The sequence below is a fragment of the Pristis pectinata genome, chromosome 20 (assembly GCF_009764475.1).
Source record: "Pristis pectinata isolate sPriPec2 chromosome 20, sPriPec2.1.pri, whole genome shotgun sequence".
Classification (NCBI taxonomy): Eukaryota; Metazoa; Chordata; class Chondrichthyes; order Rhinopristiformes; family Pristidae; genus Pristis; species Pristis pectinata.
Window position 1 is genome coordinate 29,150,410 of NC_067424.1, and position 27,814 is coordinate 29,178,223.

General features: G+C 41.5%; 1 protein-coding gene across 1 annotated transcript in view; it reads right to left on the bottom strand.

The window, feature by feature from the left end:
* LOC127581045 (ankyrin repeat and SAM domain-containing protein 1A-like) overlaps positions 1–27,814 on the bottom strand; it is a 244,659-nt gene that overhangs the window by 46,968 nt on the left and 169,877 nt on the right. The window contains 2 exon segments of the mRNA XM_052035103.1: positions 16,285–16,391; positions 21,042–21,114. Coding sequence (XP_051891063.1) covers positions 16,285–16,391; positions 21,042–21,114 — 180 coding nt within the window.

The window sequence follows — 27,814 nt, forward strand, 5'->3', positions numbered from 1 at the left end:
GAAAGGAGGAGGATGAGAGGAGACATGATAGAGGTATATAAAATACTGAGAGGAATAGATAGAGTAGACAGTCAGCGCCTCCTTCCAGGGCACCAATGCTCAAGACGAGAGGGCATGGCTTTAAGGTTATGGGTGGGAGGTTCAGGGGAAATGTCCAGGGGGAGGTTTTTCACCCAGAGAGTGGTTGGTGCATGGAATGCACTGCCCTGGGGTGGTGCTGGAGGCAGATACATTGAACAGGTTCAAGAGCTTGTTGGATAGGCGTATGGAGGAGTGTGGGATGGGGGGATATGCGGGAGGAAGGGGTTAGGTAGTGTGAGGGTGGTTTGGTGGACGGCAAAACATGATGGGCCGAAGGGCCTGTTTTGCGCTGTATGGTTCTATTTTAAAATTGAGTTAATTGCTGAACTGGAAATGAATGCAAGTGAGCATGCACAGTGGTGATGATGGAATAGGTGCAAGAGAACAGCAGAATCTCGGATAACTACGGAGTTCATAACAGGTAAAACATGAGAGGCTAACCAGGAAGTAAACAATGGAATATTAAAGTCCAGAATATCATAGGAATGGATGAGTTTTGGTAACAGTTTAGATAGTTCAGACTGCAAGCAAATGGTGTTTTAGGAATGGAAAACAGCAGCTCTGTGTTGGCGTGGATGAGCTTCTTTCATGTACCTTATTTGAATCATGCATAGTAAGGCAAAATAATCATGGGAAAAGAGGTGGGATTTAGAGAGGGGGGCTAAGTGAAACAGAAAATTCTAACGTCCAGGTGACTTTACACACTTGCAAAATTAATTTTCCGGTAGGTTTTCTTGGCAGCAATTATCACTTATTGTGCAATAAAAATTCACTTCAATGCCTGTATCCTTAAAACTTCTGACCACTAACCCAACTAGCCCATAGCCTTAGATTATTTTCAAAATCTAATAGCATATTTTGAAGTTGCAGGATCAAATGGACTGCAGCTTCTGGATTTCTATGTTTCATTGCACTTATGCACTGAAGAAACTGTTACCTGCTGAACTCTATAACAATGAACTCTGACATTATTAACGCAAGATCCGGGCCTTTGAATATTTTGGATGCATCTGATAAGATCAAAATTCAAGAAATGATCATTGTGTGCAAGTACATACGTCAGAGAGCTCCAAGTACGTGCAACTGAGCATTGCTGTTTGGGGGAGTAAGCAAATGTCAGGCCAGTGCTCCAGAAAGGAATTAATGAAACAAAACTGCATAGAACCAATGACTTCAATTTGTACAAAAATACTTGACAATAATAGAATGTACACCACAAGTAGAGACAAAACCATGTTTTCAGTCAAGCATTTTTAACATATGAGAAACTTAATCATTCACAGATGAACCTTCGGCTCAAAATTACCTGCAAGCATGAAAATGAAGTTATTTCATGAATTATGAGAAGAAATTAATGCTTTGAATGACAGTAAAATTACAGATTTTTACACGTTGTCTAGGAACTGAGGTTTCCTATTTGTTAAAAACTCTCAATCTACTATGCCTCAATGGCATCACCATAAAAATCATGTCCTTTAGATTCAGTCCTATATATATTGAATGTGTTGGGTTTGTTATGCAAACTACTTTGATTAATATATTTTAAGCATTGCTATGCGATTTGAAAAACTGCAATATTTCCTATTGTGCTACAATTGGAATCGGACTAACAGAAAATGGATATTTTATGTTCCATTTGCTGGAAGGGCATGGAAGAGTCTACTACTTAAAATACATTAAAGTCCTGAGTAGCCATTCTAAAAATAATTTTAATCAGTCACGCCTCTTATATGCCTGTTGACTAATGACTTCATATCTGGATTTGCACTATATTCCATTGTCTGACTAAACCCGTTTAAGAAATTAATTTCTCTTATGCTTGTCTCCTCTTTCTTTTACAGTAACAAATGGGCTATTTAAAGACATTGCTCATTAAACCAAATATGTATTAGTGAAGCAAATGAGTATATGGTACAAGAAAAGAAAAGAACACGACAAAGGCTTTGGATATTTTTTCCCCCCAGAGTTCTGTGCCATCAAACAACAAAATAGATATGGTTGTAATGCCCTCGAGTGAAAACAACATGCAAATCGATAGTAGATAATAGGTTCTTTATTGAAATAGATATACTGTAAGATTTAATATTAATTGATGTATAAAAGTTTCCATACAAAAGCAATAGAATTCAAAAATGAGTTGTGCTACACAAACTTTAGCAAAGAAACAAGAACGCATTGAGATGGAGACAAAATAAATGTCTGCAAAAGACTCTGCTATACCCAGAGGCTCTTTTAATTAATGTAGATGTGTGCAAAGTTCACTTTAAATTTCTATTTTTGTTTATTTCTTCCAGCTCAAAGTTACTGATCCAGTAGTTGCAAATCTTTTTGAGGCAGACCTTTGAGTTCAAGAATATTTTGCTTCCACTCTGGTGTGGACGACATATAGGGCAGGAAGTGTCTGATGGGACGAGTGAGTGAGTAGTTTGTGAGGTGATATGCTTCTTCTGCCATTTTTGCTGGGCTTCTGTGCGCTCCTGACTCGAGGTTTTTGGGGTTATCCCAAATGCTTCTTCTCCATTTTGTCTGGTCATGGTCCAGGGAGGTGTTGGATTTTGCCCTGGCGACCCCTCCCCCCAACCACCAAATTCAGGATATCCTTGAATCCTTTCCTCTGGCCAACTAGTAATCTCTTCCTGAGACAAAGCTTAGAACAGACCCTCCGTTTTGAGGGTCTGGTGTAGACCAAAAGTAATTAGTGCCTTAATGCTGGGAATATCAGCTGGGAGATGACATTGATGGGTCACTTATCCTTCCAGTGGAATGGGAGTTTTTCTTTGCGCAGAGATGGTGCATGTGGTATCTCTAGTGCCTTGAGGTACTTTCTGTAACTATGCGAAGTCTAAACATACAGGAAGGCAGAAATCACAGCTGCCCTTCCACCAGAGTTTGAAATCCTGATCTTCAAACACACTTTTCCTCCAGTGGCCAAAGGCTGTTTGGAAGGTGATGGTGAATTTCATCAATGCCTGCCTTTGAGTGTCGACTCCCAAGTTATAAGAGGTGGTCTTACATTCAGTGAAGACGTAGTGATTATGACAATTCTCTGAGAAATGCAGGGAACATGACAACTAACATGGTCTTTCTCACCCTGATGTACACCGATTACATCAAATGAGACTGTGGATCATGATTGTTAGAGAGCAGCTGTGGACACCAAGGTCAGCTTTGTAGAGCACTTTGTCTTCCAGATATGAGCACGAGGACCATCTTCTTCTATGGGTCAGGGAACAAGTTAATGATGACTTGGAGCTTGGCCTCTCAATGTGCAGAAGCACAAGCGTCATCTCAACAAAAGCTTCCCACTGGTTCTGCAGATTAGTTCCACTGTGGTAGGAAGCTTGTTGGAGATGCACCGCAGCATTGTAGCAAAAAAGGTTGAATGAAGTGTCCGGGCAATTACGCAGACTTGCCTGGCTCTGGTGTATACTAAGGACTGCTCTGCTGTGGACCTGATGGTTAGGATCATGGCTTGCATGCCATCAAGCAGCAAAGGCAAAACAGAAGACAAATTTCTGCAGACAGCTGAATTGGAGAAGGATGCTCCTCAGTCTCTCACAGTCGATGTATTCAGTGTACATCAGGGTGAGAAAGACCATGCTAGTAGTCAATGTTCCCTGCATTTCTTAGAGAATTGTCATAATCACTACGTCTTCACTGAATATCATGTCCAGTGTGCCTCAAGATAGAAGAAATCCACACTGCAATTTCGAGGGTGAGGGGAGGGGACCCCTTGGCAGACAGCAGGGAGACAAACCACAGTCAGATCTGTGCCTCCTCTTTGTCCAAGGTTCCCTGGCATTTCCTCTTCCTCCCAAATATGAAGTGACCAGGTGTGTGGTTGGACGTGGGGCTGGGAACAAGTACAGGTCAGTAGCTAGGGCTGATGTGCTGACTATAATGGATTATGTCCAGATCGCAGTAGAGAACAGGGCCAAGTGTGCAGCTGGAACCCAGCTGTGAAGCAGGAGCTGGAGAATAGGCACAACTAAAGCTGGGGACCAGTGTGTGGCTGGGAATGTGGGCAAGCATGCCTAGAGGGAGAGAATCTTTTGGAGGAGGTCGGAGAATAGCAAGTGCATGAGCATTAGGTAAGATAATCAAAGAGATTTGGTTCAGGGAGGACCAAAATATGAAAGAAATGCGAGTTGCAAGTCAATAGGTGCCAACTATGACACAGTGGTATCTCTTAGCTCGTATTACACTCAAGAGATTTAAAGGCCTAATTTAAACCAATACTTCAGGGCAGCAGAGGATGAAGCTGACGTTGAAGGAGCGAGCTCTTAGGTGAAATGCTAAACCAAAACCTCGAACCATCTCGGGTGGAACGACGAAGATCCTACACAACGAACCTGGAGGATGTTTTCTCAGTACCCAAGCCATTATTTGGTCCCTCAACTAATGTCAGAACGAGATTATACGGCCATGACCCAAATTTTTTAATGAAACTTTGCTGTGTACAAACTGGGTGCTACCTTAAGAATGTAAGAAATGGAATCAGAAAAGGTCATTCAACCTCTCATGCCTGCTACATCCAACACTGAGATCAATAACTGAATTACCAGCTCCCAATTGCACACATGTAATGTCTTCCAAAGGCTCCAACTCTTGTGACTCTGAAGCATCTCGTTTATAAATTTGCACACTTCCATTTTGTGCATATAGCCAAATCAAGACTTAAACTTATGAAGAAATGACTATAATTACAATAGTCAAGAAACATGTGCTTTACCAGAGATCATAGATTTAATAATCCACAATTGAAATGATAATTTTTTTAGTTTTTTTGCATCAAATTGGTTGATCTGCAACACTGAAAATATGGTGGAAGCAGATTTAACAATAACTTTTACAACAAAACTGGATAAACTCGAAGGGAAAAAATTACAGGGCTTCGTGCTAAGGCCATAATTAATTAGTTAGCTCTTTCAAAAAGCTGATGCAGGCACAATTCATTGAAAGGTCTCCTGCTGCATCATGCCATCCCATGATCAACAACACACATACAACAAAAATGGCTACTCATTTCCCGTGTCTTAGCGGGTGAACACATTTCAAATTCATGGCTTAAATGTAAATCATAGCAGAGGCAAAATATTTTCTAAGCAGGAGTGAAATCATTTAAAATTTGAAGAACAAAACTGGGAGAAATATCTAGTCCAATTACCCTGAATTTCTGATTCAAAGTAAATTCAAGGTTAGAAAATATAATAATTGTATCTGATTGAAGAATTCCTTACTATAAAACCTTGAGAATCAATAACTCTCAGTAAAATATCTTAATGTCCAGGAAAGAAAACAAAAATACAATAGGCATATAACGAAATGCAAGGGATCGGAAAGAGAGGAAAGATATCCACTGCAAATGTGACCTTCAAACAAAGACGACAAATCAACTTTGAACTTTATGTTCTTCCAAGGACAAGAACGTTGATCATGTCCTATTTATTTTTTTTCTGCAACACAGCAGCTATCTAAAGATCATCTACAATTCAGAACAGCATTATCTAGCAACCATCAATTTATGTCAAACAAGATGTTCTTTTACATGTGATTCTTAAATTAGACATACTTTTCTCCCCTCCCATACAATTTGGAACTGGACAGCTTGAAAAAGTACTCGAATTATATTTCAATGCAGAACTGACTGTTGACTTAATAAATAATTCTAGCAAAACTTTAATGTAAGTGGACGCCTAAATAAACACACAATGCAAGAAATATCAATTACTCCGTAAAGTCAGGAAATCCAGCAGGATGGAAATTAAAATAAATTATATAGTGCTGTGAACTTGAGATATTTACGTTTAAGTTCTGCTGCAAAGTACTCCAACGACGTACACTAACTTGAGTTTATACAGGCATGCTTAGCCAGAATTACTTAGCACACCTTCTGTCCCCTAATTAACATTTTATGTTCCCTCCCATAATCATTTGAAGTGTACTGAGTTTAACATATTTTTAAATAAAGTTTAATTACGTTTCATTGTGGAAAAGTCTCAATCTTTATTAGCATCTTTAAAAATCTAAAAGGTTAATTAAAAATTAGGATTCCTCCTTTGTTTTGTTTTAAGAATCTTAACCCGAATGTTAAATGTAGCTTAGCCAGCTTGATTTCATGGGGTGGGATCTCCTGGCACGAATGATCAACAGCAATGGTTTTTGAAAAGGCTAAGTTCTCACCACTGTGATCACAAAATTTTTGGTTATCTGGGTGAGGGGTGCTTTCTACGAGGTCTAATGGTGAGTGCCATTATTTTGCAACTTCTGAACCATCAACTTCTTCTCTAAATGCATTTAAGAAAATCTTGTTCTCATGCATGTTTAATTGTGAAATTTAATTGCTTGCGATTCATGAAGGTAGAAACAGCTGGTTAGCTCAAATATTATTGAAATCAATCATTTGATCATATTTTATGACAGAAACATTCGAATACTTCAGTGAAGAAAAGCACTACAATGAGGACTGGTTTGCGTTCTCCTGATTTCCCCTTCGTGAAGTCCACAATCAATTCCTTGGTCTTGCTGACATTGAGCACAAAGTTGTTGTTGCGACAACACTCAACCAGCTGATCTATCTTGCTCCTGTGCACCTTCTTGTTGCATTTGAGATTCTGCCAACAACAATGGTGTCATTGGCGAACTTATAGATGGTGTTGGAGTTGTGCCTGCCCACACAGTCATGAGTGTAGAGATAGTAGAGCAGTGGGCTAAGCATGCATCCTTAAGGTGTGCCTGTGTTGATCGTCAGCGAGGAGATGTTTTTACCGATCTGCACTGACTGTGGTCTCCCGATAATGAAGTCAAGGATCCGATTGCAAAGGGAGGTACAGAGGCCCAGGTTTTGAAGCTTGTTGAGTAGTACTGAGGGAATGATGGTGTTGAACGCAGAACTGTAATGGAAAAACAGCAGCCTTACGTATGCACTGCTGTTGTCTAGGTGCCCCAAAGCCAAGTGAAGAGCCAGTGAGAGTGCATCCATTGTAGAGCTGTTGTGGTGGTAGGCGAACTGCAGGGGATCCAGGTCCTTACTCAGGCAGGAGTTAATTCTAGCCACGACCAACCTCTCAAAGCACTTCATCACAGAAGATGCAAGTGTGACCGGGTGATAGTCGTTGAGACAGCTCACCCTGCTCTTCTTGGGCACTGCTACGATTGCTGCCCCTCTGAAGCATGCGGGAACATCAGAGCACAGCAGTGAGAGGTTGAAGATGTCCTTGAATACTCCCACCAATTATTTGACACAGATTTTCAGTATCCTGCCAGGTACACCATTAGGGGCTGATGCCTTGTGAGGGTTCACCCTCTTGAAGGATATTCTGTTGTCAGCCTCTAAGACAGAGATCACAGGGTCGCCAGATGCTATGGGATTCGCAGAAGTGTAGTGTTATTCTCCCTTTCAAAGTGTGCATAAAAGGTGTTGAGCTCATCAGGGAGTGAAACATCACTGCCATTTATGCTGTTAGGTTTTGCCTTATAGGAAGTAATAAGTAAGTTACAGGAAGTAAGCAAACCACAATCAGTGAGGATAGGCAGCAATTCCTCCAGCACGATTATTCTCAACACTGGTGCACCTCAAGGCTGCGTCCTCAGCCCTCTACTCTACTCTACTCCCTATACACTCATGACTGTGGCCAGATGCTGCTCTAACTCCATCTATAAGTTTGCAGATGATACTACCGTTGTAGGCCGTATCTCAAACAGTGATGAATCGGAGTACAGGAAGGAGATAAAGAGCTTAGTGGAATGGTGTCATGACAACAACCTTTCCCTCAATGTCAACAAAACTAAAGAGCTGGTCATTGACTTCGGGAAAGGAGGCAGTGTACATACACCTGTCTACATCAATGGTCCTGAGGTCAAGAGAGCTGACAGCTTCAAGTTCCTGGGAGTGAACATCACCAACAGCCTGTCCTGGACAAACCACGTGGATGCCATGGCCAAGAAAGCTCACCAGTGCCTCTACTTCCTCAGGAGGCTAAAGAAATTTGGTTTGTCCCCTTTGACTCTCATCAACTTTTACCGATGCACCACAGAAAGCATCCTATCAGGATGTATCACGGCTTGATATGGCAACTGCTCTGCCCAAGACCACAAGAAGCTGCAGAGAGTTGTGGACACAGCCCAGTGCATCACAGACACCAGTCTTCCCTCCTTGGACTGACTTTACCTCTCATTGTCTTGGTGAAGCAGCCAGCATAATCGAAGACCCCACCCCATGTGGGACATTCTCTCTTCTCTATTCTTCCATCGGGTAGAAGATACAGGAGCCTGAGGGCACATACCACCAGACTTAAGGACAGCTTCTACCCCACTGTGATAAGACTATTGAACAGTTCCCTTATACAATGAGATGGACTATGACCTATGACCTCACGACCTACCTTGTTGTGACCTTGCACCTTATTGCACTGCACTTTCTCTGTAGCTGTGACATTTTACTCTGTACTGTTACTGTTTTTACCTGTACTACATCAATGCACTCTATGCTAACTTGATGTAACTGCACTGTGTAATGAATTGACCTGTAAGATCGGTTTTGTAAGACAAGTTTTCACTGTACCTCAGTACAAGTGACAATAATAAACCAATACCAATAGCATGCAACTCTACCACAGCTGTCGTGCATCCAACTGTGTCTCCGTCTTCACACAGAATTGCCTTTTCACTCTCACGGTGGCCTTCATGGGTCATACCTGGACTTCTGCAGGGTTCTGGATTGTTGGTCTTGAATGCCCCAGATTCAGCCCTCAGCAGATTGCAAATCTCCTGGTTCATCCAGTCCTCACTGAGGGGTCAGCAGGGGAGAAGGTGAGCAGCTTCAAGTTCTTAAGTGTCAACATCTCAGAGGGTCTATCCTGGGCCCAACACATTGATGCAATCAAGGCAGCGGCACACCAGTGGCTCTACTTCATTAGGAGTTTGAGGAAATTTGATATGTCACCAAAGACTTGCAAATTTCTACAGATGTATGGTGGAGAGCATTCTGACCTGGTTGCATCACTGCCTGGTATGGAGGCTCCAATGCGCAGGATCTGCAGAGGGTTGTAGACTTAGCCAGCTCCATCACGGGCACAACCCTCCGCACCATTGAGGGCATCTTCAAGAGTTGGCGCCTCAAGAAAGCGGCATCCATCATTAAGGACCCTCACCATCCAGGACATGCCTCTTCAAGTTACTACCATCGTGGAGGTACAGGAGTCTGAAGACCACACTCAATGTTTTAGGAACAGCTTCTTACCCTCTGCCATCAGATTTCTGAATAGTCCATGAACACCACCTTGTTATTCCTCTTTTGCACTATTTATTTTTGGGGGGGGGGGGGGGGTGGTAACTTATAATTTTTTATGTCTTGCACTGTACTGCTGCCACAAAACAACAAATTTCATGACACGTCAGTGATAATAAACCTGATTCTTTCTTTCACTACATAAATGCTATTCTTAAGAGCTCAAATGGAGCATTTTTGTGCTCTTTAGTTGTTGACAGATGAACAAGTACATAACATGTCCAACTTTTCTTACAACACAAAGCTAGACAGAAAAATGTGCTGAGGCAGGGATGGAAAATAACAGACAAGTCAGGGCTCCAGATGGAGTAAAGAGTGAAGAAATAACATTACTTCTTTTCTAGGAAGAGAATATGGGTTGTTTTCACGTTACAGCAGGGTTCCGTTCCTGCGAAGTGTTCTGAACCAGAGCAGTTTGCAAGTTGGAAATGCAGCCACAAAGAATTCCCACTTTGCAGAAAATGCCTGCAGCAGCTGGCAAGTTCACACCGCGGGCCTCCCAAATGCTCGTTTGTATGTACTCATTGTACACAAGTCAGATGCTCATAAGCTGGGGAGGACATGCATGGTACTTTTTTAAATAATGCAAAGTAGGGCCATTAGTCAGTGAAATATATAACGTTAGTATGCAGCAGGCAATGTTGGCCTCTAACTAGCACTGGTTGGATATTAAAGAAGGGAAGCCTTGTTGCAATTGGAAAGGGATTAGTTGCAACCTCACCTGGAGTAATAGGTATAGTTTTGGCCCCAGTATAGAGAGAAAGGTAGATAGATTTGATTTGCTTCTGGAACGAAGTGAATGAAGAAAGACTGAGCAAGATGGGAGCTTAGAAGATGCAAGGGATCTCACTGAAGCATCAAATTCTGAGATTGATTCATAGGATAGATCCTAAAGTCCCTCCTTTGAGTTGGAGTATTAGGGCTGAAATGAGGAGAATGAGGTTGCAGGGCTACAGGGATACAAGAGGGAATGTGGCAGATGGGGCTGCTCTGCTGGGAGCTAGCACAGACACAATGGGCTTTTTTTGTGTCTTAATGTACATAAAGCGACAATAATTTCCACTGGTAACTGGTTCATTAATCAGATTTACAGTAACTGCAAAGAGGCAACATAAAGAATTCTTATTTTTAAAAAAGGCAATTATCAGAGTCTGGAAATTTAGAAAGCACCATCTGAAAGTGAGATGGTAGCAGATTCAACATCAGCTTTCAAAAGAGTTTGATAAATATTGCATTAAAATATTTGGCTGGAATATGGGAAAAAACACAGGAGGACAAGTTAGTTAATTCTTTCAAAAGAACAAACACAAGTTTGATGGGCCGAATGCCGTCTTCCGAGCTGCACCATCCCTTCTTCTTGCCATGGTTACATTTAACCCATTTCTTGTCTTTTTTACAACATTATTATGCTCCATCCAAGAGACTGAATGGCTGAGTTTCTGTTTGTTATATCAGTTTTTTTTTTGAAAACCTTAAGCTTTCCACATTAATGTTGTTTCTACCCATAATAGAATAATTGACTGCATTTCCCCATTTTCTGCTTGACAAGTGTTGTCCTGCAATACTAACATACATTTCTTGAAACCCTGGTGTAACTGATGTCCCTTTATATTGCTTGTATTGACTGAACAGAGGAGTCTTCTAATGAGAATTTGTAGAATATAGAAATAGGTAAGTAAAATATTTAGGAAAACTAACAAGAACCAACAATGTTAATGAACTGCATCAGAACTAGAGTAAAATTATTGTGCAAAAGCTTCCTAATGATTGTGAAGCTATCTATGGAGTGGAAACACTGGAGGTCATCCCCAAGATCTCCAAGCAATAGAACACACAAGCATTAAATTGTTCTTCATCACTTTGACATTTGCCAATGCATTAAGCCTCTTTTGTAATCAATTCCACAGATTTATTATCCTCAAAGTATAGAATGCCTCCTCTTGAAGCAGCTTTGTCTGTCTTCGGCATGAGCATTTTCTGTTATACATCCATTAGGATCTCAATTATATGGAGATGATCATTCCTAAACCTTCCGTTTTCCACTGTACACATTGCTAATTTCTGAGGTCTTCCCCACCCCCCAAGTATTTAATCCAAGATATCGTTTGAGATGCTCTAACTAATAAGCAGTCCTGCATATATTTTCCAAAATATGGAGTACTCCACGATAATTAACAGGCATGCAAGTTATGTCTCTTCTCGAACGTTGCTCTTTTACTCAGGATGTATGTTTCAAGACTCAATTTGCTTTGTACACTGCAAATAGGCCTCTCTCCTATATGCTAACTTGTGCAAATTTCAGAGGCTGCCAGTATTAGTCGAAGTGTATATTTATACTCAGAAGAGGGCAGTATTAATGTAAATAAAATACTTGGAAGAAAAATATTCCAGTTTACAAGAAAGCAGCTGTAACACATTTAGTTCCCCTGACCAAATGAAGCTTACCAAATTACTGAAAAACAGTTTCCCACAAAATATATATTGTACACCATTGATACTTCATGTAGAACAAGATATCTGCTGCATCTTACCAGATGAAAAAATACAACTTAGATCTAACACAAATGTTTCAACACCGTAATTCATAATCTGCTACTTCCTTTGGACTAAATGTAAATATTAACATTTTATCCAAGCTTCAGCTTTTTCATGATTAGCCCTAGGATATTGCACCTTAAATTTTCAGACTCAAAGAAAACCAAGTTCCACTAAACTTGCAGAAATGGCCAACATTAATGATAAAATTGATTATATTCAATTTCTTTGGGGCCCCAAACACCCTTGACCATTGCTATACAACCAAAGACGCCCACTAAGCCACCCTCCACCCTCACTTTGGTAAGTCAGACCACCAGGCTGTGCTCCTCCCTGCATACAAGCAGGAGCTGAAATGGGAGGACCCAGGACAGAAAGCTGTATAGCGCTAGTCTAAGGAAATAGATGAGCTTCAACTCGGCTGCTTTGAGTCGGTAGACTGGTCCATGTTCAAAGCCACAACTGCCTGCTTAGATGAGTTTGTCACCACCATCGCGGATTTTATCAGCAAGTGTTGAGGACTGTGTACCAAAGAGGACAATCTGGGTGTTCTCAAACCAGAAACCCACGTTTGAACTGGGAGATCCACTCCCTACTGAAGTCTAGGACTGCAGCATTCAAATCAGGTGACCCTGACCTTTACAAGAAACTGAGATACGACTTCCGTTAAAGCTATCAGAGATGTCAAGAGACATTACCAGTTCAAATTAGAGTTCCAGACCAGCTGCCAGTGTGGCAGGGCTTACGTGCTATAACGGGTTACAAATGAAGTTGGGCAGCATCGCAGACAACAGCACATCCCTTCCCGATTGCCAGGTGTGGCAGGGCTTACGTGCTATAACGGGTTACAAAATGAAGTTGGGCAAGCATCGCCGACAACAGCACATCCCTTCCCGATGAGCTTAACGCATTCTATGCACGCTTTGAACAGAAGGGGATCGGTATGTCACCATCCACCCCAACAGCCTGCAATCACCATCGAGGGCGCAAGATCAGCCTTCCAGAGAGTGAACCCACGGAAAGCATCTAGCCCAGATAGTGTCCCTAGCCATGTCCTTAGATCCTGTGCGGATCAGCCGGCAGGGGTATTTGCAGACATTTTTAACTTCTCCCTGCTTCCAGAGGTTCCCACCTGCTTTAAGACGACCACTGCCATCCTGGTACCTAAGAAAACAAGGTAGCGTGTCTCAATGACTCCCGCCCGGTGGCTCTGACATCCACCATCATGAAGTGCTTCAAGATCATGGCACGCATTAACTCCAGCCTCCCAGACAACCTCGAACCACTGTAATTCGCCCTACCGCTGAAAACAGGTCCACAGAGGATGCCATCTCCCTGGCCCTACACTCATCTCTGGAGCATCTGGACAGTAAAGACAACTACATTAGACTATTGTTTATTGACTACAACTCGCCTTCAATACTATAATTCCAAGCAAACTCACCATCAAGCTCCGAGACCTGGGACTCTAACTCCCTTTGCAACTGGATGCTTAACTCCCTGACCAACAGACTGCAATCAGTAAGCATAGGCCTTAACATCTCTGGCACGATTATTCTCAACACTGGTGCCCCACAAGGCTGTGCCCTCAGCCCCCTACGCACTCATGACTGCATGGCCAGATTCTGCTCTAACTCCACCTACAAGTTTGCAGAAGACACCACCGTAGTGGGCTATATCTCAAGTTAAGATGAACTGAAGTATAGGAAGGAGATCGAGAGCTGAGTGGACATGGTGTCATGACAACAACCTCTCTCTCAATGTCAGCAAAACAGAAGAGCTGGTCATTTGACTTCAGGAAGGGGGCCAATGCACATGCTCCTGCCTACATCAGTGGTGTTGTGGTCAAGAGGATTGAGTGCTTCAGGTTCCTCAGAGTGAACATTGCCAATAGCCTGTCCTGGTCCAACCACGTTGATGCCACAGCCAAGAAAGCTCTCACCAGCGCCTCTAGTTCCTCAGGAGGCTAAAGAAATTTAGCATGTCACCTTTGACACTCACCAATTTTTAAATCGGTGCACCACAGAAAGCATCCTATCCGGATGCATCACGGCTTGGTAAGGCAACTGCTCTGCAGTGACCGCAAGAAACTGCACAGAGTTGTGGACACAGCTCAGCACGTCACAGAAACCAGTCTCTGCTCCATGGCCTCTGTTTATATTTCTCACTGCCTCAGTAAAGCAGCCAGAGTAATTGAAGTCCCCACCCACCCTGGACATTCTCTCTTCTCCCCTCTCCCACTGAAGATACAAAAGCCTGAAACTACACACCACCCAGCTCAAGGACAGCTTTTATCACGCTGTTACAAGACTATTGAACGGTTCCCTAGTACGATAAAGTGGACTCTTGACCTCACAATCTACCTTGTTAATGACCTTGCACCTTATTGCCAACCTGCACTGCACTCTCTATGCAGCTGCGACACTTCACGCTACATTCTGTATTGTTTTTACCTTGTACTACCTCAATGCACTGTTGTAATGAATTGATCTGTATGAACAGTATGCAAGTTTCTCACTGTACCTCAGTGCAAGTGACAATAATAAACCAATTCCAATTTCTATGATAGAGGAGGCATCAGATTTGATAACGTAAGAATAATGGATTTAATTAAGATCTATGATTTACTCTTTTTAAAATGCATTCCAGCTTTTGAGTCAATAAAATGGTACAAATCTGCAACAGAACATGCAGTGAAGAGGAACATAACATTGTTCTCAGTTTCCAGATGATGCAATAATATTTTTTCTTAGATTAAACCAAAACCTTTTACTCATACTAGCTTTCTTTCTTCCTTGGTGTGGACCTCTTAATCTGGGTTTGTAACTAAATCAGGATAAGAACTTTGTTGTTCAGTTACAACTATAATACAGCAAATCTTAACTCATAAAACTGTCTTGAGAATATTATGAACATAGAGTTACGAGTGCTGCTACATCCCAACGAAAGCAAAGTTAAATGATGATTGATCCAATTGCCACAGGGAATGGAATGCTAAGGCTCTAAAACAAATCTTTGTTGGTGCAAGGATCGCTGCAGCTTCATTTCCAATAAAGGCAAAAGCCAGACTTCCTTGTGCATAATGTCCAATCTGACTTCTGCGTTCGTGTTAAGCTTGGATCCAGGTACCACATGAAGCTTGTGCACAAACCACATGAGCTCAACTGAAGTGATCCATTACTGCCAGCAGTAAAGCAGTTACGGCCTGTAATAAAGGTCCAGACAGAACTTCACACCTGATAGAAGCCCTCTGCTTCCTAACTGATGTATTCTTTGACAAGTGTCTTTTACAAAATGGGTACTTGAATGATATGAGGATATCCTGATTTAGCTGTCACCTTGGTTTTGGGATCAAAACTCACATGAAGCACATGTGACAAGTTTGTGTATTACATGACTCAGAACAACATCCTGACAGAATAGTCTCATTCCAAAATAACATTGCTACTGCAATTGTTTAAACTGAGATCAGTTCCCCGACAACTGTGCATTCAATGAAAACAATGATCAGTAATAACTTGGAATACAATTATATTAACAAAGAGAAAACAGCCGTCAATAGTGGAAAGTGGATTCCATACACTGATCTGCCTCAATTTAAATGCTTAATTGGAGAGAATCAGATTGCTAGCTCATAAATAAAGCTCTAAGACTTAATGCATTTCTCGAGAATCTGATGCTATTTGTAACTGTATGCTTCAGAACTGATAACGTGGAGACAATGCTGTTCTTTTACGGGTCAGTTACACACATTAAAAAAGATTTACTTAGTTTCATTACTTCCTCCCCCTCCCTTAGAAACTTTAATACACATATTTCAGATAATGGTTACACTTCAAATCATCTAAAAATGGAGTGAACCATTATATTGCATACAATTGATGTTTTAAATTGCTTAAAGCATTTAATATTATATATTTAACTACAAAGGAAGGGACAGACATACAGTTAGCAGAATAATGAGTCTATCTGTATATTGGTTCAACACAGAAAATAGCAACCTGTGCCTCCTGTCAATAAATTAGGTTACCAGGAATCACTCATTTTTAATTATTTCTTCTGGAATACATTGAAGTCAGAAAAAGTTGACGAGAGCTACAGGGGTTTTTTTCCACTGCTGTGTCATAGAGAGATACAGTCATAGATTTTAATATCTTGCTTTTTTCTTGCAATATGGTGCATATATATTACTGTACTCTACAAAGGGATAGGACTCTGAAATGATGAATTACCCTGAACTAAATGAATTATCCTGGCTACTTATATCTCTGGCTATTGATTTCATATTTATCACGAATGCTTAACACAAGCCTAAATTGAATAAACTGCTTAAGATTTTAAATGGCTAAACTGTCAAGTTCAGAGGTATTTGTACTCACCATGAAGCGCACATCATCAAATCCATTCAGTACCAGCTTGCTTTCATACTGTGGCATTCCAATGGACTCAAGCCATTGCCCAACACTCTGCTCCAACATCCGTGAACCTGTTGAGAGATTGATTGGCAAACGCTTCAGCAAGGAAAAACCATTGAGGCGATAACAATGGCATTCCGATGAGGAGATATGCACTGCCCACATCATGCATTCCCTGCGATGTCCCTGGGCAACTGATCCAACCAAATATCCCTGTTCAGCTCCTCACGCAGTTCCACGAAATCCAGAGTGCTATTAAACCCTGCAGAGTTCCAAAGTAGACTTCAGCCATATCAATTTGTCAGTCTTTGCATAGATTTTAAGAAATCCACAGTGATAGTCATGCAGAGCAGTTGTCAAATACCTCAGACTTTCTGTTATCGCCATTAGTTAACTTGGTTTGAATCAAATGTGGCATGCAGCATGAAGAAGCTGCTGCTTCTGCATTCAAGTCAGGTCAAGCGGCTGCATGCTGCCTCCAATCTGATGTTGTTAATAATACAGCTGGATCTGAGCCTCAAACTCGTATTAATGATCTGCTTCTGGTGCTGCAGCAGTGTTCACCGTTTGCCAGCTGAGCTCCTCGTTTGATCCCTTCATGCTATTATCTCACTGCCTCACTATCTTCTCCCCTCCCCCTCCGAGCTCCTAACACAAAACACCGATTAGAATACACTATCAGCCATTCGATAGCCTGAGCAGCTTGCAACTGACAGTTGAAGAAATTAGACAACTTCATAAGGAATGGAAATTAAAAAAAGCAGAAAACACTGCAGTAATAAGCATGCATTCCAGCTATGGATATTAGCGTAAGTAGCTGGGAGTGTCCTGTGTAGGCATCAGCAAGAGATCTTCTTTTAGAAAACTAAAACTATAATCTTAATTTTTCTGAAAAATTGCTTTCTAAACCCTACCCTGCAATCAACTGGATGATGTCTTCACCTAATTGATTAGATTGTGCATGACTGCTTTTGCAAAGGAAAACACAATTCAGGAACACAAATTTTAGAAAGCAAACTGTGTGGAAAGGCATACTTTTGATCAAACTACTATTAAATGTTGACATACTTTTACAATGAGTTATCAATTAAAATGTGTTAAATTCTTAAAAGGAAGTAAAGCAAAGGACGAAGAAAGGTAGAGGAAGGAGGAAGAGGAAAAAGCAGAGTAAAGGATAAAAGGAAATGAGGAGAGGGCAGAGGGAAGACTGAGGGGTAGGAGAGGTAACATTTTGATTTTCAGAATATGTATGTATTATTTGGCCTGTCTATTTTTTTGTTACCCAAGTCTTCTCATTTCCTGGTGCAAGAACAACCACAGATGACAAGACACTGACAATGCCCTCCAGCAATTGTGATGAAATGATGAATGAATGCTCAGTGGTGATGACTATTCTATTTCTCCTCCCCTCCACAGGGAGGCATCAAGTACTTAGCCAGGTTGAGATGGAAGTACACAGTGAAAATCATATCACTCATATGAAACTCCTGGTCTTCATGAAATCTTTGCCAGCCAAAGTGTCATTTGTTTACAAGATTCTCCTGGTGGAGTTGCTGATGGTAGACATCTTAGCCTCCATCATGCTTTCATGCTGTTTGAAATGATTAAATGACTATTAACTGCAGCTTTAGAAATCACAAGATTAATCTTGTATTCCACAACTCTACAGTCCAGTCCACTACAAACCGAATCCTGACCAGATATGATTTCAAATGCTCCACACTTAAGATAGCATATTCAATATGCACCTTATTAGCCACACAGATCATTTATATTTTCTAAAAGTTGTCAAAGGAATTATGCATTCATTTACTTAATGTAACATGTACATTGTATCTCCAAAGCAAACTTAATTGTTCCAATTCAAAGTAAATATCACACTGCATCATCTGATAGGGGAATGGAATTATTTCTATTTAATGCTTAAGTTCTGAAGCAATGGAAATAAAGGGGCACTAGATTGAGAACACTGAACTGAACCATATGCTCATTTATTTGCATAAGATTATTGTTAAAATATTTACCTACTTTCTAAAAAACATAATGACCTAGAGATGCTGTCAAGTGTCAATTTTTCTTCAGGGCAATATGTCCAAATATAGCTTAATTTTAAAGCAGGACATACTTATTATCATTTCAGGTTGAATTACATCACTCTGAAAATTCAAACAGACTCAGCTGTAAGTTACTTTTGCGCCAATTGACAATGCCCATGTCAATCATGAACAGCTAATTAATTGCATGGCTGTGAGGACAGACAGTCATATTTGACAAATGCCTGGGATCCAAAATGTTAACAGTTTTTCTTACCACAGATGCTGCCTGGCCTATGAGTATTCCCAGCATTTTCTGCTTCTCATAATTAAACCTCAATCTACAGTCATCATCACCTCACACAATCTCTGTCCTCACAACCTCTCATCTGCCCCCACCACCTGAAAAGCTTCATTTTGGCTCTCAACCATCAGCGCTCTCAGCTTGTCCTCCAAGACCAGGCCAGTTACAGACTTGTATTTTCCTTTGTACACTCCACAGATCACAGGGTGCAATAAGCATTTAGTGCTGTCCAGTAGTGAACGTGCAGCTGTTAGCCCTTCACAAAGATGGTCACTGATGTGTACAATTGTTCCCTCAATGCTCTTAACTCTGTCAAAGAATTTGCAAAGTGCAGAAATTATGCAAAATGCCCTGTAGGAAGTTCCCTCTCAAAAGTTTGGATAAATTCATAATCCGTTCTTCCCAGAAATATTAATGTAATGGTATTTGGCAGAGTCTAATACTCATTTGATGTTATATCATCTGTACATTCTTGCATAGCAACATCTTTCATAGAGTTATACAGTACAGAAACAAGGCTTTCAGCCCAACTTGTGCATACTGACCAAGGTATCTTTTAGAAAACAGCAAAATATATGCCAGGCTGTTGTTCATTGATTACAGCTTGACGTTTAACACCATCATCCCTTCAATATTAACAAGCTTCAAAATATGGGCCTCTGTATCTCCTCTGCAAACTGGATCCTTGACTTCCTTATTGGGAGACCTCAGTCAGTGCAGATCGATAACATTTCCTCCTCATTGATAATCAACACAGGCACACCTCAAGGGTGTGTGCTGAGCCCACTGCCCTACTCTTTCTGCACTCATGACTGTGTTCAAACGCCATCTATAAATTTGCTGATAACACCACTGTTGTTGGCAGAACCTCAGATGGCGATGAGGAGACGTACAGGAGTGTCGCAACAACAATCTCGCACTCAACACCAGCAAGACCAGGGAATTGATTGTGGACTTCAGGAAGGGGAAGTCTGAAGAATACACACCAGTCCACACTGAGGGGGTCAGCAGTGGAAAGGGTGAGCAGCTTCAAGTTCCTGGGCGTCAGTATCTCAGAGGATTTATCCTGTGCCCAACACACTGATGCAAGACCCAACATTTCAGGAACAGCTTCTTCCCTTCCACGAGCCCATGTATTCCTCTTTTGCCCCATTTTATTTATTTTTTGGTAAATTATTGTAATTGTTGTGTCTTGTACTGTACTGTTGCCGTAAGACAACAAATGTCACGACATATGTCAGTGATAATAAACCTGATTCTGAGCTGGTCCTATTTGCCTGCTTTTGGCCCATTTCCCTCTAAATCTTTTCTATCCATGTACTTGTCCAAATGTCTTTTAAACATTGTAATTACAGCTACCTCTACCACTTCCTCTGATGGCTCTTTCTATCTCCCCATCATCTGTGTGGAAAAACTTGCCCCTCAGGTCCCCTTTAAATCTTTCCCTTTCACTTTAAAGCCTATTCCCTCTAGTTTTGGACTCCCCTACCCTATGAAAAAGACTGCATCGACTTTAGCTATCCCCCTCATGATTTTATTAACCTCTATAAAATCACTCCTCAGCCTCCCATACTCCTTGTCCGAACTGAAGTTATGCTTGGTAAAAAGTACTTTTGTTTAATATTTTTATTTACTGGAATCTAGCTGTCACTTACAGCATACCGCTGAATCCTATTCCCAGAGATGATACCTCTGCAACCGAAGTCAGATGTGCAGGATACAAGCATCTTTTATGCCTCTACTGGCCTTCCAAGTACATCTCAATCACCAATGTCCTTCTGGCAAATGAAAAAGCCATAATTTTTTCCGATTTAGGGATATTTTTTCCTTTCTACTCCCTAACAGCCTCACAAAATTCCATTGTTATTATTTTTCCCCAAAGTCTCAAATTTTTAAATCCAATTCCAAACTGAATTTCCTTCATGTTCAGCAGGCAGAGTTAAATTTACTTCAATATGAGCCCAAAGATAAATTGGAAAAAGACAAATACAATTGCATTCAACACTTCCTTGGAACAGGCTGCAATGGCAATTTATGTCATTTTCCTAACTTCTCTAGAAATGATCCACCTCAGATTAAAAAAACTTCCATAAGTTTAATATAAATGCACACATAAAATGAAAACATAATTGTACTGCATCACAATCTTACTGCGAAACATACTACAAGAGCATTTTTATGGCCAGCAAAGTTAAAGAATGTCACGTTCAATTGTTTCTTTGCAAATCTAAACTCTCCTACACTACTGATAGGAATACTTTTCCTTCATCTCAAGGCATAATTATTGTTTCTCTACAAGCAAATCAATTCAAGTTAAACACAATCAGTATGATAGGAATTGATTAATTCAACCAAATTGTTAATATACATTACACACTAATTACCTGAAGCACTGTGCCATTCCTTTCTGAAGTCACTGTCAATCCCTGCACCAATGGAACTCATTATTTTTTCAATCTGGAAAAAAGAAATAAGCATTTCGGATGATGAACATTTTGACAATATTATATTTCTTTAATCCTGATACTTGCATTTGAACACCAAAAATCAGCAAGCACAAGCCAATTTCAGCGAGTCACAACACTAGCTAAAGCCCAGTACAGTTTTATAGGATCTGTTGCAACAGGCCACCTTCCGTAAAATAAAACACAAACATGCACATCCACTAATAAAAAAAAGGAGAAAGAAGCAGACCGATCCAGAAGCAAGTGTTGATTAGTATTAATAGTTTCCCAGACTACAAAAGATCCAGAGTTCCTCACACCATTCTAGAATCCATTCCACACAAAAAAATCTTACACTGTACAAAGATTTAGTTCTGCCAGGGTTAGGTATGGAAGTAGTGGTTTCCGCTGTGGGAGATGAAATAAATGCACGGTAAACAGGAACCACAGAGGACTTGTCAAATTACAAATTTAACCTTGACTTAATACTCTAACTCATACATCAAATACATGTTCTGCAGAATGCACAAATAAGCTGCAAAACACAATAAAAATGCTCTCTATGCAAGGTCAAATAATATTAAACTGCTGAATTCAAAGATGAGTTAGCAAATCCAAGTATGTGTGCAAAGGACATTTGCATAATCTAGCAAATCTCACAAGATCAGTTACCTACAAGAGGATATTTTTCAATTTGATGTTTCACATGCATTAGCAACTGGAGAGCTGCAACACTTCCCTAACTATGACAGCTTATATTTATTAATTATTTTTAGTAGTATTGACGACAAACAAAATAACATGTAAGCAAGAATGCTGAAATGAAGCAAAATACGGACAGTTACAAAAATGGTTTTGAAATTTATGAAACCTTGAGCTCTCACCAGAAAATCAATCCATTATCTGGCTTCATGGTGAGGGTGCAGGGAAAAAGGGGAACAATAGAAATGACTATAAAAGATTAAGAGCAGCACCAAGATGATTACTGTCATTGCATTTTTTATAAGCAAATCAAGTGTTGTTACCATTAGTTACCAGAATTTCTCCCCCTCCTGTGCGAACAAATATCAGAGATTAAAGCTGTATGGAAAGATCAGGTAAAAATTCAAATGTTCTTATGCAACAAATGATTGATGTGTTATTCTGTTACCAATAGTCTAATTCTATCTTACAAAATAATTTTAACTTAATTATTGGAAAGATATTTGTAATGAAATGCAACCTTCTAAGTTTTTGTGTTAAATAAACACAGAAACACAAAATAGCTGAAATATTCCCAGAAATGGAAAGCAACAAGGACCAGAGAGAGAGAGAGAGAGAGAGAGAGAGAGAGAGAGCGAGAGAGAGAGACTTTTTCTGTCAGTCAAAAGCTGTGCTGGTGCGTTGAAGGGTGTTTGAAAGTCACGACCTCGAACCTAGTTCCAAACTCCTGACTTATCATGCAGCAGTGATCCCTGCCTCCTCCATGCTCTGAGATTTGGACTATCTATAACTGGCACCTCAAGACACTGGAGAGGTGGTAACAAGATTTCTCTGTAAAACCGTCTAACCACACTGGAAGGATATGTATTAATGTCCTCTCCGTGCTACTGCCCCCAGCGCTGATACCCGAAATTACAGTCAGCTCTGTGGGGCAGTACATGGAGCTCTACATGTCATTCATGTGCCCACCACCAGACAGACTTTATGCCAAGATCTGTCCATGAAAGAGATCATCAGGTGAACAGAGGAAGATTCAAGAATGCTCTCAAAGCTTCCTTAAAAAAAATGCAGCATCCACAACGACTGCTGGGAATCCCTGGCTCATGATTGCTAAAATGGAGGAGCAGCATTAGGGATGGCATTGATCATACAAGGTCATACATCATGCAGAAGACCGACAAACTGCAGAAGTATTGCACCACCTCACACCCTACTCAGTGCCCTGATCTGATTGGGCACACCCTGCCCCATTTGCTCTAGAGTTTGTGGGTCTGACACTGGGCTCATCAATAACCTCAGGAACCCAGAGGGCTAGAGTCGAAGCAAATCACCCTTAACCCTGAGGGGTGCTGAAAGGGACATGGTATAAAAGATAGGAGGGAAATTCAAATACTCAGATGCTACATATTGACCTTAAAGACCAGAAAAAAAGTTCAGAATTAATTCCAAAATCTTGCAATACTTTGAAAAATTTTTGCACTGGAGTAAAATGACGATTCTTTTCAAATTACAGGGGGTTTTTGTGCAGAAACAAACTTTAAACTAATTCAGGGCTTGCATTATTTAAAAGACATTAATAACCCATAAGTCTGACACTCATTAAAAGCTGGATATCTGACAACGCACGAGAAAACTGCAAGTATTCAGCAGAGGCAAATTACAATATGTTGATATAGTCAATTTCATAAGGATCAAAAAGGGATATTATTGTGGTAAAATCTGCTATGTTCTTTGATAACATGGGTCCTGGTTGCTTCTGCAGAAACCATATGCCTCATATGCAATTAAAAATATCAATATAATGCCAATAGTTACTTTCTCATATAGTGTCTTGCATCTTCCTTCAAAGCCCAAGAATCTACACCACCTTTCAAATTAATTACAAACTAAAGCCAAGTTGCATCCAACCAAAGTGCAAAGCTCCAGCGTACAGCCCCGAATCTACAACCCACCCAAAAATCTATTTTCCTGCAGGGCCCAAGGATTTTCATCATTTGATGAAATTATGAAAATTACCTCAAATAAGGTTCATTCTAAGATTTAAACAAATCAAAAGGAGGAAGACAGGGGCACCAACAGATGTGCAAATCATCCATCAATTTTAGAGTTAAAACACTGTGGAAGGAGCCTTTAAATCCATCATTTTAGAATCAAGATCAGCAATTTATTTTATGATTGTAAATCCTTCAAATTCTCTAACCTTGAGGGCTGATTATCTCAGACCAAAAATCAATAGATTTTTATATATTAAAGATATAATACTGAAATATTAATGTGGATGAGGTATGGAAGTGGATGAGACATAGGATTAGCATGGTCTTTTGAATGCTGAAGCAAACTGGAAGGATTGTGTCACCTACTCTTGCCTTGACTTTAAGATAATGTTGTGAATGCAAGAGCAGTCTTGTGAGTTACAATCCCCAATTATTTCCAATAACCTTGCAATTGCTTTTTCCCTCAAATAATTGTTAGGGTTAGTTTGTTGTTTTAAGGTGCTTTTAGTAGGGTTGTAAAAGTTTTTAAGTGCTTGAGTGGGGGGGCTGGACTGCGCAGGCGCGGGCAGCTTAAAAGGCGGGAAGCGGAGTGAGAGGGAAGCGGAGTGGTCGGGCTTTGGCACAAGGGGCTTCGGCGCACAAAGACTTCGCTAAGAGGAAGCCGGTAAGCCTGAGTATGTGCTGCTGAGATATAAGGTAAGGTCTGGTGGGTACTTTTTATCTTGATTTGTTGTAACTAATCTGGGAGCAGGATATGGGGGAGACAGTTAGAGTAGTGATGTGCTCCGTATGCGGTATGTGGGAGGTCAGGGTCAGCACGGTTGTCCCTGATGACCACACCTGCAAAAGGTGCGTCCAGCTGCAGCTCCTAGTAGACCGAGTTAGGGAATTGGAGCAGCAGCTGGACGAACTGCAGATCATTCGGGAGGCGGAGGCAGAGATAGATAAGAGTTATCGGGAGATAGACACACTGATAAGACAGGAGGAGGGTAACTGGGTAACTGTCAGGAGAGGGAAGGGGGAACAGGCAGAGAGAGCAGAGCACCCCTGTGGCTGTCCCCATCAGTAATAGGTATACCGCTTTGGATACTGTTGGTGGGGATGACCTACCAGGAACTAGTTGCGGAGGTCTGGTCCCTGGCATCGAGAGTGGACCCTCAACTCAGAAGGGGAAGAAGGAAGTGAGGAGAGTGGTAGTGATAGGGGATTCTATAGTCAGGGGGATAGATGGGATATTCTGTGGGGATGATCAGGAATTCCGGATGGTCTGTTGCCTCCCTGGTGCCAGGGTCCGGGATATCTCCGATCGGGTTCAGGTTATTCTCAGGAGGGAGGGCGTGAACCCAGATGTTGTGATCCATGTAGGGACTAACGACGTGGGCAGGAAAAGAGAGGAGGTCCTGCGTAAGGCGTTCAGGGAGTTAGGTGCTAAGTTGAGGGGCAGGACATCCAGGGTAACAATCTCAGGATTGCTACCTGTGCCACATGCGAGTGAGGAGAGGAATAGGAAGATTAGGCAGATTAATACGTGGCTGAGGGGATGGTGCGAGAGGGAGGGCTTCAGGTTTATGGATAATTGGGATTTGTTCCAGGGAAGATGGAATCTGTTCCAACGGGACGGTTTACACCTGAACTGGAGGAGTACTGACATTCTTGCAGGAAGGTTTGCTAATGCTGCTCGGGGGGGTTTAAACTAAATTTGCAGGGGGAGGGGATCCAGAATGAGAGAAAGGATAGCGAGATGGAGGAAGAGGACAGGTAGGAACTACACAATTTCGGAACATTAATACGACTGGAGAGAGGAGAAATGGGTTAAAAATCCTATATCTGAATGCACGGAGTGTCAGGAATAAGGTAGGCGAGCTTGAAGCTCAGATACGAATGGGTAAGTATGATGTTGTCAGGATAACGGAGACATGGCTGCAGGGAGATCAGACCTGGGAAATGAATTTTCAAGGGTATACATGCTATCGTAAGGACAGGAAGGTGGGCAGAGGGGGTGGGGTGGCCCTGTTGGTGAGGAATGAGATTCAGTCCCTTGCAAGGGGGGGACATTGAATCAGGAGAAGTAGAGTCAGTGTGGATAGAACTGAGGAACTGTAAGGGCAAAAAGACCCTAATGGGTGTTATCTACAGGCCTCCAAACGGTGGCATGGATATTGGATGCAAGCTGAATAGTGAGTTAATGTTGGCATGTGGCAAGGGTAATGTCACAGTAGTTATGGGGGATTTCAATATGCAAGTGGACTGGGAAAATCAGGCTGGTACTGGACCCCAGGAAAGGGAGTTTATAGAGTGCCTCCGGGATGCATTCTTGGAGCAGCTGGTACGAGAGCCGACCAGGGAGAGGGCTATTCTGGATTTAGTGCTGTGTAATGAGCAGGATTTGATAAGAGAACTCGAAGTAAAGGAGCCATTGGGAGGTAGTGACCATAACATGATAAGTTGTTATCTGCAATTGGAGAGGGAAAAGGGCAAATCAGAAGGGTCAATTTTGCAGTTGAACAAAGGAGACTATAGAGCCATGAGGGAGGAGCTGGCTAAAGTTGACTGGGCGGGCATCCTAGCAGAATTGTCAGTGGAACAGCAATGGCAGGTATTCTTGGGAATAATGCACAACGTGCAGGATCAGTTTATTCCCCAGAGAAGGAAAGACTCAAAGAGGGGAAAGGGGCCACCGTGGCTGACAAAGGAAGTCAGAGATAGCATTGTGTTAAAAAGGAAGAAGTATGGCAGAGCCAAGCTGAGTGGGAAGATAGAAGATTGGGAAATTTTTAAGGTGCAGCAGAATTTAACTAAAAAGGTAATTCGGGAAGAAAAAATGAGGTACGAAGGCAAGCTAGCCAGGAATATTAAGGAGGATAGCAAAAGCTTTTTTTAGGTATGTGAAGGGAAAGAAGTTAGTTAGGAACAATGTTGGGCCCTTGAAGACCGAATCGGGTGAAATTATTACGGGAAACAGGGAGATGGCAGTCGAATTTAATAAGTACTTTGGATCTGTCTTCACGGGGGAAGATGTAAGAAATCTCCCAGAGGTAAGGATGGACAAAAGGCAGAGGGTGACAGAGGAACTGAAGTGGATTGACATTAGGAAAGAAATGGTGATGGGTAGACTAATGGGGCTGAAGACTGACAAATCCCCAGGTCCAGATGGTCTGCATCCCAGGGTACTAAAGGAGGTGGCTCTAGAAATTGTGGATGCATTGGTGATCATTTTCCGATGTTCCTTAGATTCGGGGTCAGTTCCTGAGGATTGGAGAATGGCTAATGTTATCCCACTTTTTAAGAAAGGAGGGAGGGAGAAAACGGGGAACTATCGTCCAGTTAGCCTAACATCTGTGGTGGGGAAGATGCTAGAGTCCATTATTAAGGAAGAAATAACGGCATATTTGGATAGCAATGATAGGATTGGGTCGAGTCAACATGGATTTACTAAGGGCAAATCATGCTTGACTAATCTACTGGAGTTTTTTGAGGGTGTAACCAGGAAAATAGACGAGGGAGATTCAGTGGATGTTGTATACCTCGACTTTCAGAAGGCATTTGATAAAGTGCCGCACAGGAGATTGGTGGGTAAAATTAGGGCTCATGGAATTGGGGGGGCGGGTATTAACATGGATAGAAAACTGGTTGGCGGATAGGAAACAAAGGGTAGGGGTGAATGGATGTTTCTCAGAATGGCAGGCCGTGACTAGTGGGGTGCCACAGGGCTCGGTGCTGGGACCGCAGCTGTTTACGATCTACGTTGATGATTTAGATGAAGGCATTGTGAATAACATTAGCAAGTTTGCTGATGATACAAAGTTGGGTGGCAGTGCGACATGTGAAGAGGAAGTTAGGAGAATTCAAGGTGATTTGGATAGGTTGGGTAAGTGGGCAGATACTTGGCAGATGAAGTTTAATGTGGATAAGTGTGAGGTTATCCACTTTGGGAGCAGGAACAGGAAGGCGGATTATTATCTGAATGATGTGGGGTTAGGTAAGGGGGAAATACAAAGGGATCTAGGAATCCTTGTT